Source organism: Cibotium barometz, chromosome 26, assembly GCF_041138505.1.
Source record: "Cibotium barometz isolate CiBa-2024 chromosome 26, ASM4113850v1, whole genome shotgun sequence".
NCBI classification, from domain to species: Eukaryota; Viridiplantae; Streptophyta; class Polypodiopsida; order Cyatheales; family Cibotiaceae; genus Cibotium; species Cibotium barometz.
In genome coordinates, this window is record NC_141071.1 from 30593584 (window position 1) to 30607226 (window position 13643).

Sequence of the window (13643 nt, forward strand, 5' to 3'; positions counted from 1 at the left end):
CCCGGATTGGAGGCATCTCTGTTAATTCTACTGGGAATAAATCATCATAATCACTTAGCCATTCAGGTTCTTTAGCTTTTAACTTTGTGTCTACTAGATTCATTTTGACAACATAAATGAGCTGCTTCTTTCTAAGTCCTTTTAGTAACTTAGAAGCTTTTACTAATTGCAGACTTGGGGATCCTGAAATTCCGGTTCCTTGAACTAGGTTTACACATCTAGAATCACGTCTCTAAGCTCACGCCTGTAGTAGGCTCACACCCTTTTTATATAAACTAGGCTCATGGATTTGATTTTTATGAAATAAGCCTGCTTGGACATGAACTTTTATGAAATAGGCCTATTGTTAGATATTTGGTAGTACTACTTGTGAGGTCATGCACTTATGCCATGGGCACTTTTGTCCCATCGATTTTTTCCCCATGGCCATCCACGTGTGAATGGCACTTTAGGGTTAGCTAGTATATAAGTAACGTGATCCTCAATTTAAGATTCCTGTTCATTTTGTACTTCATTGAACCTTGAGCTCTTACTCTTGGTGAACTAGTCTTCTACATTTTCTCTCTCCCGTGTGTTCTCTTTGATCTGTGAACATTGAGTGAGTGAGTGTTTGTAGCATTGCTTTCATCAAAGCTAACAATGGTATCAAAGCCAAGTTCTCAATTGTTTGGCTTTCTGGTGTTTAAGCTTTCATTTTTTTTTCAAGTTCTACAAGCTTTCTATAGCTTCCATTTTTTTGCAAAACAATGTGGGTTTCAAACTTTTTGAAGCTTTCATAGTTGGTTTCTTTGTTCAATAGAGTTTCCATTAAAGTGTTTTTTTGGTAAAGGAAGAAGACTAGTGCACTCTATAGGTGGCAAGCTTTTCATCAAGGGCTACATCTATAGTCATGCTACAGTCCCATCAAACATCCATGTAGTTAGCTTCTATCAGTTGTGGTGTAGGTGGAACCCTATTTACTACAAGCCACTCAATTCATTTCTCTTGTAGTCTATCAATTAATTGACATCTATCAAATTTTTTGTGTGCTAGATCCATTTGTTTGCTTCATCGAAGACCACTTCTTTCATAAAGTGATGACCACATGGCACATTATCCAACATGTGGTGAATAAAATAGTCCAATCACTAGTTGTCTACTTCTCCAAATCGTCTCACTCCCAATTGCCTCATGATGTAATCGTTTGGATTTCAATCATTTGTAGGTTTTTCCAATCGTTCATATGTTGTTCCAATTGGTGTGATTGCACTGGTTCACTAATCACTAGCTAGTGTAAAACATCCTTGCTTGGTTGGAACACTCGAGAAATTATGTATTAGGCTAAAAATTATGCAAGGATTTCCTTTCTCAAAAGGTAACTTGATAATGAAAATATGCAAGAAAAGGGGTTCATGAATGAAAATTTGACAAAATTATAGGATTTGAGAGAGAAACTTCTCAATATTGATGGTCATTTATAAAAAAGACATTATTAACATCACCCTTAACTCTTTGCTTGAATCTTATCTCGGTTTTAATACTTCCATCCATATTTCATTGAGAGGTATCATAGCCTCTCTTACCTATCAAGATCTTGTTGTTTACTCTTGCAAGAGGAATGGTCAGAAAGATTTTTTCTAACAATGATCAGGTTCTAGCACAACCAAGGATAAGAGCAAGAAATTTAAGCGGAAGTCCAATTCCAACAAAACTTTTAAGACTAAGGGTGAATTTGAATAGCTAAAGAAGGTGACTTGCTAACATTGTAAGAAGCCAACAATGTAATTAGAAATTGCTTCAAACTTCAAAAGTAGGAAAAGAAAAAAAGGAATCCAAAAAGGGTTCCAATAGCTCTGCTTCTAACAATTAGAGTTCTAATAAAGAGAAGTCTACTAATGTCGTTGTCCATCAAGACTTCTCACTAGGGATATTTGCAGTTATAATCCTAAACATGATGCAAATCTCAGTTCAACTGTGGTGCTTCTAAGCACAGAACTTCTGAAAGAAGTTTGGTCAAACATATGGAGACTGTGTAAGATAGTCACACTGTTATGTGGGCCAATAATGCTTCATATCTTGTCAAAGGTATTGGTGAGATAGTTCTCACTACTACAAGTGGTGAGGATCGTTGTCTTCAAAATATACTTTTTGTTCCATTTATTGAAAAGAATCTACTTCATGTGCCCACTCTAGCAAGGAATTTCAATGTTGAATTTGTAAATGATAAATGCATTATTTGTGATAGAGAACAAGACAAACATATTATTCTGACTAGATGTTTAACCATCAGTGCTTTTTACAAATTGGGCATGTATGACATTCGTGATGTTTCTTGTTTGATAGACACTTCTAATGCAATGCAAGATGCCCAGCTATGTCATGCTAGGTTTGGCCACACTTTTATTAATGGATTGATGCATTTGCCAACAGCATGGGATGTTAGAGGATCTTACTTGATCCACCACCAAGATATGTTTGTGAAGGATGAATCCTTGGCAAACTTACTTGCCAAACTTTTCCAAAGAATTTAGGAGGTCTTATATTTTGATGATTATAATAAGTACGACTGGTCTTACTCGGTGAAGGAAAAATGAAAGGTATTTTCTCATTTTCAACACTTTGTTGCTATGGTTGAAAATGAAACTAGCTTACAAGCTCAAACTCTCTATATAGAAGTGAAGTGATATAATGTGGATAGAATGTATGTGATGGAATGGTTATGAGAATGAATGTGATGGATATGAATGAATGAATGTGATGGATATAAATGAATGTGATGTGATGGATGTAAATGGATGTGATGTAAATGAATGTGATGGACGTGAATAGATGTGATGTAATGTGAATCGGGATGTGAGTGAATGAGATGTGATGTAAATATAGATGTGAATGGATGATATGTGATGTGAAGGAATATGATGTGATGAGATGTGGATATGGGTAGATGCGAGTGGATGAGATCTGATGCGGATAAATGAGGAAAGATGTGATGAGATGGAAAATGAGGTGATAAGAATGGGAATACATACGAAATAAATGAGGATTGATGTGGAACAATGTGGAAAGACGAGAGTTCGTTATAGAAACTGTATTTATGACCTATTTTTAAATGACTATTTTATGTCAAGAATGCTGGGAAAGCATTTTGACCGTCTTGTGATGAATGAGGTCGTGGAGACCTAACTGATAAACTTGCAACAGCTGACGGAGAGTCAACGAAAGACATCTCGCGTAGCAAGGTCGGCCGAGGTCTTGACCAGCCTCGGTTCGATCTAAATGGTGAGCTTCCGGTACGGTGGATGAGGGACTAAGGAAGCGGCCTATGAATGAAGTGCTAGGTGACCTGCGAAGGATCCTAGAGGGTGCTAACCATACGGTGCTCGGGCTTTGGGTCGCCAAAGATATCCACACGTGCGTCGTGGAAGATGTTGGAACAAGGAGTAAGAGTTATTTTCTGAATTCGGGCATGGATCTGGTGATTGACCTTGCTGGTCCTCACAACGGATGAGTCCATGGCTCTTTTATATGGATCTGTTGGTTGATCTTGCTGATCTTCAACGGAGATTCTATTTTGATTTTTATAAGTGAATATATTTTCGGGTACTATGAGCTAGGAACTATCAAAAAGGCCCCTGAGTGTTCTAGTACGATAGATGAAGTAAATCTCGAAAAAAAATTATTCTATGGAAAAGAATCAACAGCTGTGCCTCTTAATGAGGAAAAAGAATCAACGGTTGTGCCTCTCAATGAGGAAAAGAATCAACGACTGTGCCTCTCAATGAGGAAAAAAGCGTTGATCTCTATGATCCAAGTGCAAGTCTTTTCCTTGATCTGACTATGGGACTTACGGGTTCGGTCAGATAAGTTCAGTTAGTTAAGGCTCTTGACTAGGTTAGAGTAAAAATATCCTGGTGGAATCGCCCGTGCTTTCCAGGCGAGGGAAGTTTTTTCGGGTTCGGTTTTGAAAGTTTTTCTGGGTTCGGTTTTGGAAGAACCGAGGGATTAGTCTCTTGTCCGGATATACATGGGCGAGGGCCCGAGTGAGGGACCCTTCCCTGCGCAAGAAGTGCTACTTCCGCTGCTAGCACCCCTGAATTTGTTGCGCGGAGGGGACAAGGATCTTTCAGATCCGATGCTCAAACCACTTCTTCAGTATATATTGCTAAGTTTACATTTCTTAGTTCTCTACATGATGTAGATGAACTTGAGTCTTTTGAATAGGCTCAAGAATATCTAAGTTAGGTGAAAGCCATGCAAGATGAAATTCATTCCATTTAAAAAAAATGCTACTTGGGATTTAATGGATCTACCACTTGGCAAGAAAGACATTGATACTAAGCGGGTTTTCACAGTTAAGTAAAAGATGTATGGATCTATTGGTAGATCCAAGGGTAGACTTATTGTAAAAGGTTATCCCTAATAGAAAGGGATTGATTATGATGAAATTTTTCTCCCACTTCCCATATGACCACTATTTGATTTGTTATTACTTTAGCAGCTCATCATGGATAGAAGGTGTACGAATTGGACACCAAAACAATGTTCTTGAATGGTGACTTGCAGGGAAAAGTTTATGTGAGCCAACGATATGGATTTTCCCAACTTGGGTCAAGAACAGAAGGTATGCAAGATTAATAAAGATTTATATGGTTTGAAACAAGCTCCTAGAGCTTGGTGCTAGAATATTCATGCCTATTTGATTGGACAAGGATTCTAAAATAGTCCTATGGCAGAAAGCACTTTATATGTGAAAAAGGGGAAGCAATAGTCTACAAGATGCCAGTGAACCATTCGACATAACTACTTATAATCAAGTTATTGGATGACTAATCTATTTATGCAACTCACGACCAAACATCCAGTATGGTGTGTCACAAATTTTAAAGTTTATGCATTGCCCAGGCTCTAAGCACTGGCACAAGCCATTAAACATATCTTCAGATACTTGAAAGGCACTCAAGATCTTAGATTGTTATACCAAGGGGGTGATTTAGAACTGCAAGCCTTTAGTGGTTTTGATTAGGTAGGGAATTGTGATACACGAAAAATCTAGCAAATGTTTCTTTTTTGGCAATTCATAATCTTTGGGCCTCTTTCCTTTCAAAGACTGATCTACAATATCTGTAACCTCACATTCGTACTACATGGGGATTTGTTAGATATTTGGTAGTCCTACTAGGTCATGCATTTATGCCAGTTTTGTTCCACTAGGTTTTCCCTCATGGCCATCCATGTGTGAACTGGCACCTTAGGGTTAGCTAGTATATAAGTAACCTTATCATCAGTTTAGGGTTGCTGCTTATTTTGTACTTTAGTCTACCTGAGCTCTTGTGAACCAGCCTTCTCTGCACTCTCTTTGCTTTGTATTTCCTTAGATCTATGAACTTTGAGTGAGTTGTAGCTTTGGGTAATAATTATACATAATGCTCCAATAATTACAAAGGACAAGATTTTTCCTTGGAAATTATGGCTGGTAGCACAAATTGTATGATAGGAAGGTCATGAGTAGGTTTGTCCTTATAAGTCTTCAAAGATAGTTTTAATTGGTTGGTATAATACTAGTTTTACTTAACTCTAGACTCATGTCTGTTTACTCTTGTTTATTAACTTACTCACCCAAACTCACAACTCATGTGTCTACATGTTTTTTTCACAGGACTATGGGCTCACATCTTTTTGGACTTGATGGGGTTGCTTAAGATTCCTAATCCTAGTAGTTAATGGTGGTTGTTCAAGCGGTTAAAATTTTTTAGATTGTTTTTGGTTGATTATATGAATGCTCAAAGCTACCAATTTCCATAACACATGAGCATAAATTATCTGTAACTCTAATCCACACCTAATGGAGCTCAATGTTTATGTTTTTGGAGTGGATTCCACTTCTATTGCATGGGCATTAGCTATTTCACTCTAATCCACACCTAATGGAGCTTAATGTTTATATTTTAGGAGTGGATTCCACTCTTAGTCATAATTGCTAAGCTATTCCTTAGCTTAATGCAATAAGATCAAAGTCTTATGGGCTTTAAAATCATGCAAAAGGCCAATGAAATGAGGCTTTCCCTTGCCCTAATACAAATAAGCTTTAAATAGAATAAAAAACATCAACTTGTGACCTTCTACTCGTCATCATTGAAAAATATTGGGCGATCCTAATAGCTTGGAATGAACGAAAGAACGGAACTTTCCGCTAGGCTAGTTCTAGGAAGTGTGGTACCAAATATATTCAAGTCAAGTGCTTACCATCGTCTTGGTGAATCATGTTTTGTTGGGTCTGGCCTTTGAGGAGCCTCAATGCAACTCCCTAACATCGGCGGTGTGTTACCTTAATCGTCGCATATCTAAATCCTCCTTTGATTAGGGGGTGAAGGTAGACCTCTTTATGCCTAGATGGAGGTAAAAAGAGAATGCCCTTTGAGGTGGTTCTCTTTCATAAAAGGTAGATAAAGAAGAGCTAATGGAAGAGGGAAACCAACAAACAAACCTATTTCTTAAGCATCAAGCGAGCAAGATTCAATAGATCTCACAAGTACTCTATTACAAGGGAATGAATGCGTATTGCTTAGTGTAAAAAATGACTTATATTCAAATGACTGGCTTTTACACTAGCTCTTAAGCGACCATTCACACTATAACTAGTCTTAAGTAAGTATGCACAATATTTCTAGTCTTAACCAAGTCTGTACACAAAATCCTTAGACTTTTCCTATGCTCATGGTAAGACTAATTTATATGTTCTAGCACAATCTTACAAAAGATAGGTACGCATTCACACATGTAAGATGGTAAAGCGCCTTACGATAGGTCGGGTGAGTGAAACCATATTAACCAACGAAGTGGCAATGATGTGGTTTACCACTCATGAACACATGCGACGTATATCTAGGTTTTCTCAATATTAAACCTTGTGAGTGCTCATATTAAGACTTAAAATTGAGAACTTGATGCTTAAACACTATTATCCTCATAGTGCATGATCTTTTTTGAAAAAGATGCCTCCACACTATTAAAAGCATCAGCAAATTTTTATAAAAACCCAGTCCTAGCACCACAAAAATCAATCCATGATGCTCATTTTGGTTGGAAGGAGTGGAGTAGAATCATTTTAACACTATGGCAAGCTGAGTGGATCACTTGCAAGGTGTGTCATAAAATAATTTCCTTCAAAAAGCTAAAAAAGAGCATATTTTTAAAAGATTGCCAATTGATTGCAAGTTTAATTTCGAAACCCTTAAAAAACATATTTTTGAAATGATATATAATATTTACTTTAAAAATAATTTTTTCATTAAGTGAAAAAAGTTATACTCATTTTTTAAGGCCATTTTCAAAAAAGAGCTTACATAGTATACAAACCTTTTTTTTAAAATAGCCAAAAATTATCAAATGTTTATGCAAAAAAAGAATATTCCTAGATGTGAAATCCACAAAATATGACTCTTTTTCCTCACAACTATGTTTTATATGCTCGTTGTCAATGTAGGTGCACACAAGTCCTTGGAGATTTTCTTAAGATAGTTATGCCCTAAACCCATCGACTCATTCTTGTTTGAAGAGGTTTAATCATCGTTTATGTGCTTTGGTTGAGGTGGAGGGAGTGTGCATGTAGTTGTGCCAAGAGCTTGGACAATCTTTACATAGTTATTCCCTAGTCCCATCGACTCATCCTTATTGGAAAAATTTGCATCATCCTTTATGTGCTTTTGTTGAGGTGGAGGGAGTGTGTGTGTTGTTGTGCCAAGAGCTCCAATCCTAAACTTGGACCATCTTTAGCTACTTAGGCAATGCTATTATTTGTACTCTATTTATTTTATACTTTCGCGATCAATATTTTTATGCATAGGGGTCATTTCTACTTTTCACATGGTTGCAATGGACTCTTGGGCATGGAAGACCAAGGCCGATGGGCACACCCGTGAAGCACGAATTGTGATTTTAGGTACTTGTACGATTGAGAGGCCAAGTTTCATCACCAATTTGCAGTGGATTACTGACGTTAATTCTTTATGATAGTCAACCAGAAGGGCATGAGCACGACAAATGGGGTCAGGTAGGTTCAAGGAGTCGTGTCCTTGTTTGGTATTGTGGGTGCTTTATGATCTCACAAGTTGTAAAGCCTTTGGGCAAGACAAAGAGCAATATATTGAACTAGGACATTAAAAAAAACTTTAAAAAAAATCACGAGCACTCAATTTATTTATTTATTGGTGAGAGAGAGGGTATTGAAATTAAAATGCTAATTTAATCGCCACCCTCGTGTATACGGTTGGCTTCCTTGGGCGGACATGTGTGAACTGTGCACGCCAACACGTGCGGCAAACTCTCCCCCCACCACCCCAATCGTTTTCATTACCATTTTTCAAGCACGTATTGGTAAAACTAAAGAGTGGCGATGATAAGCCTTAAGGGCGCTAGCAGACGACGCACTTGCCGCTCTCCTGTGCGTCTGTCGCTGGTGTTCAACGTCTGCACAGTCGGAGGCCAACATCGGCTGTGCAGAGAGAACCCTAACACACTTCATCATCCACCTTGCCCAGCACAGCCTCAAGCAGGAGGCCTTCGCTCACAAGCTGACGGAAATCGGAATCGAGCCGCCCGATTACTTCCTCAGAAGCTTGCTTGCCACCATCCATGCTGTCTTGCCTCTGAAAGCCACAGCAGAAAAGGAGAAAACGAAGGTGAAGTCCGCCAGCAGGCCGGCCTACGACAACGCCTGCCCCAGTCTGCCACTGCCGTACGAAAAAGCTCTCCCCAAATCGAGAGGTCTCTGGACAAGGAGGCCCGATCGAAGGAGAAGGATAGGCACAGAAGCGAGTGCAAGTGTGCTGGTAGACTGGATGTCAGTCATCACGATACACACGAAAGCAGCTCGCTCGACAGGTTTAGATCTTGGAATAGAGATGTAGGGCTTGATTTCAAAGAGCTTCTCAGACATGGCAAAGATGGGGAAAGATAAAGGCCCTTTAATGGAGCCAGGGGGCGAGATGATCACACAGAAGTGTAGAAAGATGGCAGAAAGTCGGAGCAGGAGGGAGAGAGAAGATCAAAACCCTAGCTCTTCGACAGGGCATCCTCAGCTTTTTGGGGTATACAGAGGTAGGGTTTCTTGTGTAATGAATCATGGTTGTTTTGTGCAGCTCTTGGGCTTTCACGATGACAAGGAAGGTATAGTGCATATATCTCATATTACTTCTAGGCCGATCACAAATGCTAAAGATGTAATCAAAAGAGGGCAAGAAGTTTGGGTGAAGGTTGTTTCTATGACTGGGCAGAAAATCAACCTTTCATTGAGTGATGTAGATCAGCAAACAGGGCAGGAGCTCCACAGGAGCTCCTTTAGTGAAGTGGCTAATCCTTTCAGCCCCCGTCAGGTGCTGCAGTCTCGGAAAGGTTTGTCCGGTATAATTATGGCAGAAGAAGAGGAGACTGTCTTCTCTCAAAGATCAATGAGGAGAATGAGCTCTCTTGAGAGATGGGAAGTCAAGCAACTCATTGCATCAGGTGTATCGGATATAAGGGGACATCCTAATTATGTTGCTGATGGAGCAGGCCTTTTATATCAAGATGAAGGAGCTGAAGAGGAACTTGAGATAGACTTGAATGAAGATGTGCCTCTTTTCTTATCAGGACAAACAAGGTACTCCATGGATGTGTCGCCTGTAAAGATTGTAAAGAATCCGGATGGCTTCTTGCAAAGGGCTGCAATGACACCGTCTGCTTTGATTAAAGAGAGGAGAGACTTGTGGATGCAGCAGCAGAGGACAATGCTGGACACCATTCCAAAAGATCTCAATGCACTTTGGGAAGATCCCATGCCAGATATCTGGGAGAGGCACCTTGCACACGAGCTTTGGAGTGTGGGGATTTCTGTTAATGATTTGCCAGAATGGAATAAGGATGCTTTTGTTAAGGTGCCCACTTTCGGACAAGGATCAAAGCTCTTGATACAGGAGCAGAAACAGAGTCTACCTATCTACAAGCTCAAGAATGAACTGATTCAAGCAGTTCATGAAAATCAGGTTCTTGTTGTCATTGGAGAGACTGGCTCAGGCAAAACAACACAGGTCACACAGTACCTTGCAGAAGCAGGGTATACAATCAAGGGCAAGATTGGGTGTACACAACCTAGAGGAGTTGCAGCTATGTCTGTGGCCAAGAGAGTGGCTGAAGAGTTTGGCTGTAGGTTAGGTGAAGAGGTTGGCTATACCATCAGGCTTGAGGACTGCACAGGACCTGAGACAGTGATAAAGTATATGACTGATGGTATGCTGTTGAGGGATGTTCTAGCAGATAAAAATCTCTCTGCATATTCTGTCATCATGCTTGATGAGGCACATGAGCGAACAATCCACACTGATGTCTTGTTTGGGCTGCTGAAGGGCTTGGTGAATCAGCGGCCTGACTTGCGTCTCATTGTCATGTCTTCAACATTGGATGCTGAGAAATTTTCTGGATACTTCTTCAACTGTAACATCTTCACCATTTCAGGAAGAACTTTCCCTTACGAAATCCTGCATGCAAAGCAGCCAGAGAATGACTATCTAGATGCTGCTCTAGTCACTGTCATGCAGATCCACTTGACTGAGCCGGAGGGTGATATCCTTTTATTTTTGACAGGTCAGGAGGAAATAGACACTGCCTGCCAGATTTTATACGAAAGAATGAAAGGGCTGGGTGCAGATGTTCCTGAGCTAATCATTCTTCCAGTTTACAGTGACCTTCCCAGTGAGATGCAGGCCAAAATTTTTCAGCCAGCACCATCAGGAACAAGGAAGGTAGTTGTAGCCACCAATATTGCAGAAGCCTCTCTAACCATTGACGGGATCTATTATGTGGTGGACTCAGGATTCACAAAACAGAATGTCTACAATCCCAAGCTTGATCTAGATTTGATGGTTATCATACCAATTTCCCAAGCATCTGCAAAGCAACGAGCAGGGCGAGCTGGGCGAACTGGACAAGGTAAGTGCTACCGACTGTACACAGAGTGTGCATACAGGAATGAGATGTTGCCCACAACTGTGCCTGAGATTCAGAGAGTCAATCTTTGCTCCACAGCCTTGCAAATGAAAGCCATGGGCATCAATGATTTGTTATCCTTTGATTTCATGGATCCACCATCACCACAGGCCTTCATGGCAGCTATGGAGCAACTCTACAGTCTAGGAGCATTGGATGAGGTAGGGCTTTTAACAAATTTGGGAAGAATCATGGCAGAATTTCCGATGGAACCTTCCTTATCAAAAATGCTACTAGCAAGTGTGGACTTTGGTTGCAGTGAGGAGATGCTAACTATTATATCAATGCTGCAAGCACAGAATGTATTTGATCACCCTCTCGACAAAAAGGCACAGTCTGATCAAAAGAAAGCCAAATTCTTACATCCAGAGGGAGACCACTTAACTCTCCTGGCAATTTATGAAGCGTGGAAAGCAAATAATTTCTCGGGCCCCTGGTGTTTTGAAAACTTTGTCCAGTCATACTCATTGCAAAGGGCCCAGGATGTGCGGAAGCAGCTTCTTATGATCATGGACAGGTTACTCACTCTTTCTTTCATCATATTGCTAATGCAGGATCCATGGACTCACTCTCTATTTCATCATATTGCTAATGCAGGTGCCCATGGATATGTATACCCCCACAAGTTTTCCTCACTAGCCCTTGACCCAAATCAAGGGCTAGTAACTCAGATTTCTTGAAGCCCCATATAATCTAGAATGCAGAAGGTTTTTCTTGACACACTGGTAATGCATGAAAAGAAACCAGAGGGCTTGATCTGTTTATGAGTCTACTTCGGAGTCTTTCTAAGGGTTTTGCAAGGAGTTGTCACTTCTGCTTGCGGTATCTTTGTACATAGTGTCCTTCCACTCTCAGCCCTTTACCTTATCTGGTTAGGATTTGAGTGGAAGGAGAGCGCTATCATTCCCCCTGACACAGGTTACAAGGCATGAGTTCGAGAGAGGAGTTTAGACAACCAAGTCAGACTGATTACCTAGCACGTACGCATTATTACTGCTGGCCCACCAGCATAGGGCAGCTTAGGTGTAAACTGAAGAGAGGGGAGAGGTCCCAGCATAGATATCTGTTTCTTACCATGATACTTCCTATGCTTTGGTACCATTTGCTGCAAGAGGGCAAACCATGTACACTGGTGCACAGTTCGGCACTGTAGGATATCTGACCCTGATTCTGAAAGTTCCTATGGTATTGAAAAGGCCTACTTGTGAGGACTAGACAGCAGCTTGGAGAGTAGATTCGTTGGAGGTGTTTTAACGGGCCCTGGGCTCATCCTGAATTCTAAAATTTATGGTCTTTCTCACAGGGGGTACATAGGTTTGAAGGCATAGTCTTTCCTTTCTTTGTTCCATAAACGATTTACATGCTAAGCTGAATGCACTTGGTTTCTTTTAGGTACAAGCTGGATGTTGTAAGTGCAGGGAAGAATTTCTCAAAAATCAGGAAGGCAGTTGCTGCAGGCTTTTTCTATCATGCAGCACGTAAGGATCCACAAGAGGGGTATCGGACGCTGGTTGGGCACCAGCTTGTGGATATCCATCCTAGCAGTGCCCTGTTCCAACAGCAGCCAGATTGGGTCATTTACCATGAACTAGTTATGACCACAAAAGCATATATGAGAGAAGTGACTGTTGTTGATCCAAAATGGTTGCTGGAGTTGGCACCCAGGTTATTCAAAGTCTCAGACCCTACAAAGCTGAGCAAGCGGAAGCGGCAAGAGTGTATTGAACTCCTTTATGATTGGTATCATGAGCCCAAGTTCTCGCGGTTCAGCAAACGCCGTGGTTAACACCCAGCTCATCTTTACTTCAAGTAAAGAATCAAACTGATCAGGTGTCCGGGTACTTGCAAAATATCAAACCGCCACAGGCCAAGAGTCCCCTATTTTTGAACCCCTTTTGAAAGTTTTATGTGGGTGTCAACAAAAGCTTGGTTAAGATTCTGTTCGGTTTGCTCTTCAACTTAAGAAGACATGGGGAACTAGCAGTCAAAACATAAGAGTAGCAACTTACTAGGAATCATATATTGCTGATGGGATCGCCAACACAGAGATGACAATTATACACATATTACTAAGCAGTTATTCATGGTTGATTTTCCTGGACTCCCAACCCTAAAATCATGACAGAAACCCTATTCCAAACTAATTTTTCTTTTCTTGTGATTTCCTCCTGTCTTTGCCTTGATCTTAGGTCAGCGGAGGAGAATCTTATCCATCCATCTGGGAAGCATTAAGTTTTGTGGTCTCCAACTCTGCATTCTGTATTTATTTTCATCCAGGTTTTTTGATGATATATAATTTTTAGCAAGTTATATGCAGTAAATAATTATTTCGCCTCTGATGTAATATATAATATAATGAGCTATTATCAAATTAAACAACTCAGACTAGCATACGTATGTACATTTTTTAGCTTATTATATAATTGAGAGGGAAGAGATTAACTGAATCACTTTTTTTGGGGTTAAATAATAGTTGTCCTCTCAATTACTATGGTATTTATTTTATTATATCACTTATTTATTTTGTAAAACCAAAACTACTACGTATATTTATTTTGTTAACATAGTTCAAGACATTATTATGAATTAGAACCACAATTATACATGCGTATGAATTCAAATGACTAAATGTTATTTAGAATTAT

At 40.0% G+C, this 13643-nt stretch overlaps 1 protein-coding gene across 2 annotated transcripts; it reads left to right on the top strand.

Moving 5' to 3' along the window:
* Positions 1–8360: 8360 nt before the first annotated feature.
* On the top strand, positions 8361–13319 carry LOC147623871 (ATP-dependent RNA helicase). 2 transcript variants are annotated; one of them, XM_086820509.1, is made up of 2 exons: positions 8361–11723; positions 12391–13319. In XM_086820509.1, the coding sequence occupies exon 1, from the start codon at positions 8913–8915 to the stop codon at positions 11676–11678; it is 2766 nt and encodes a 921-aa protein (XP_086676635.1). In that variant the 5' UTR covers positions 8361–8912; the 3' UTR covers positions 11679–11723; positions 12391–13319. The 2 variants fall into 2 exon arrangements, with proteins under 2 accessions (XP_086676635.1, XP_086676634.1); XM_086820508.1 differs by having other exon boundaries at positions 8361–11515.
* The last annotated feature ends 324 nt before the right edge of the window (positions 13320–13643 follow it).

Bases quoted from the DNA above. Each gene is read 5' to 3' on its own strand.
- LOC147623871 (XM_086820508.1), top strand. From the start codon at position 8,913: ATGGCAAAGATGGGGAAAGATAAAGGCCCTTTAATGGAGCCAGGGGGC. The intron at 11,516-12,390 runs GTTACTCACTCT...GGTTTCTTTTAG, and splicing joins CTTCTTATGATCATGGACAG to GTACAAGCTGGATGTTGTAA.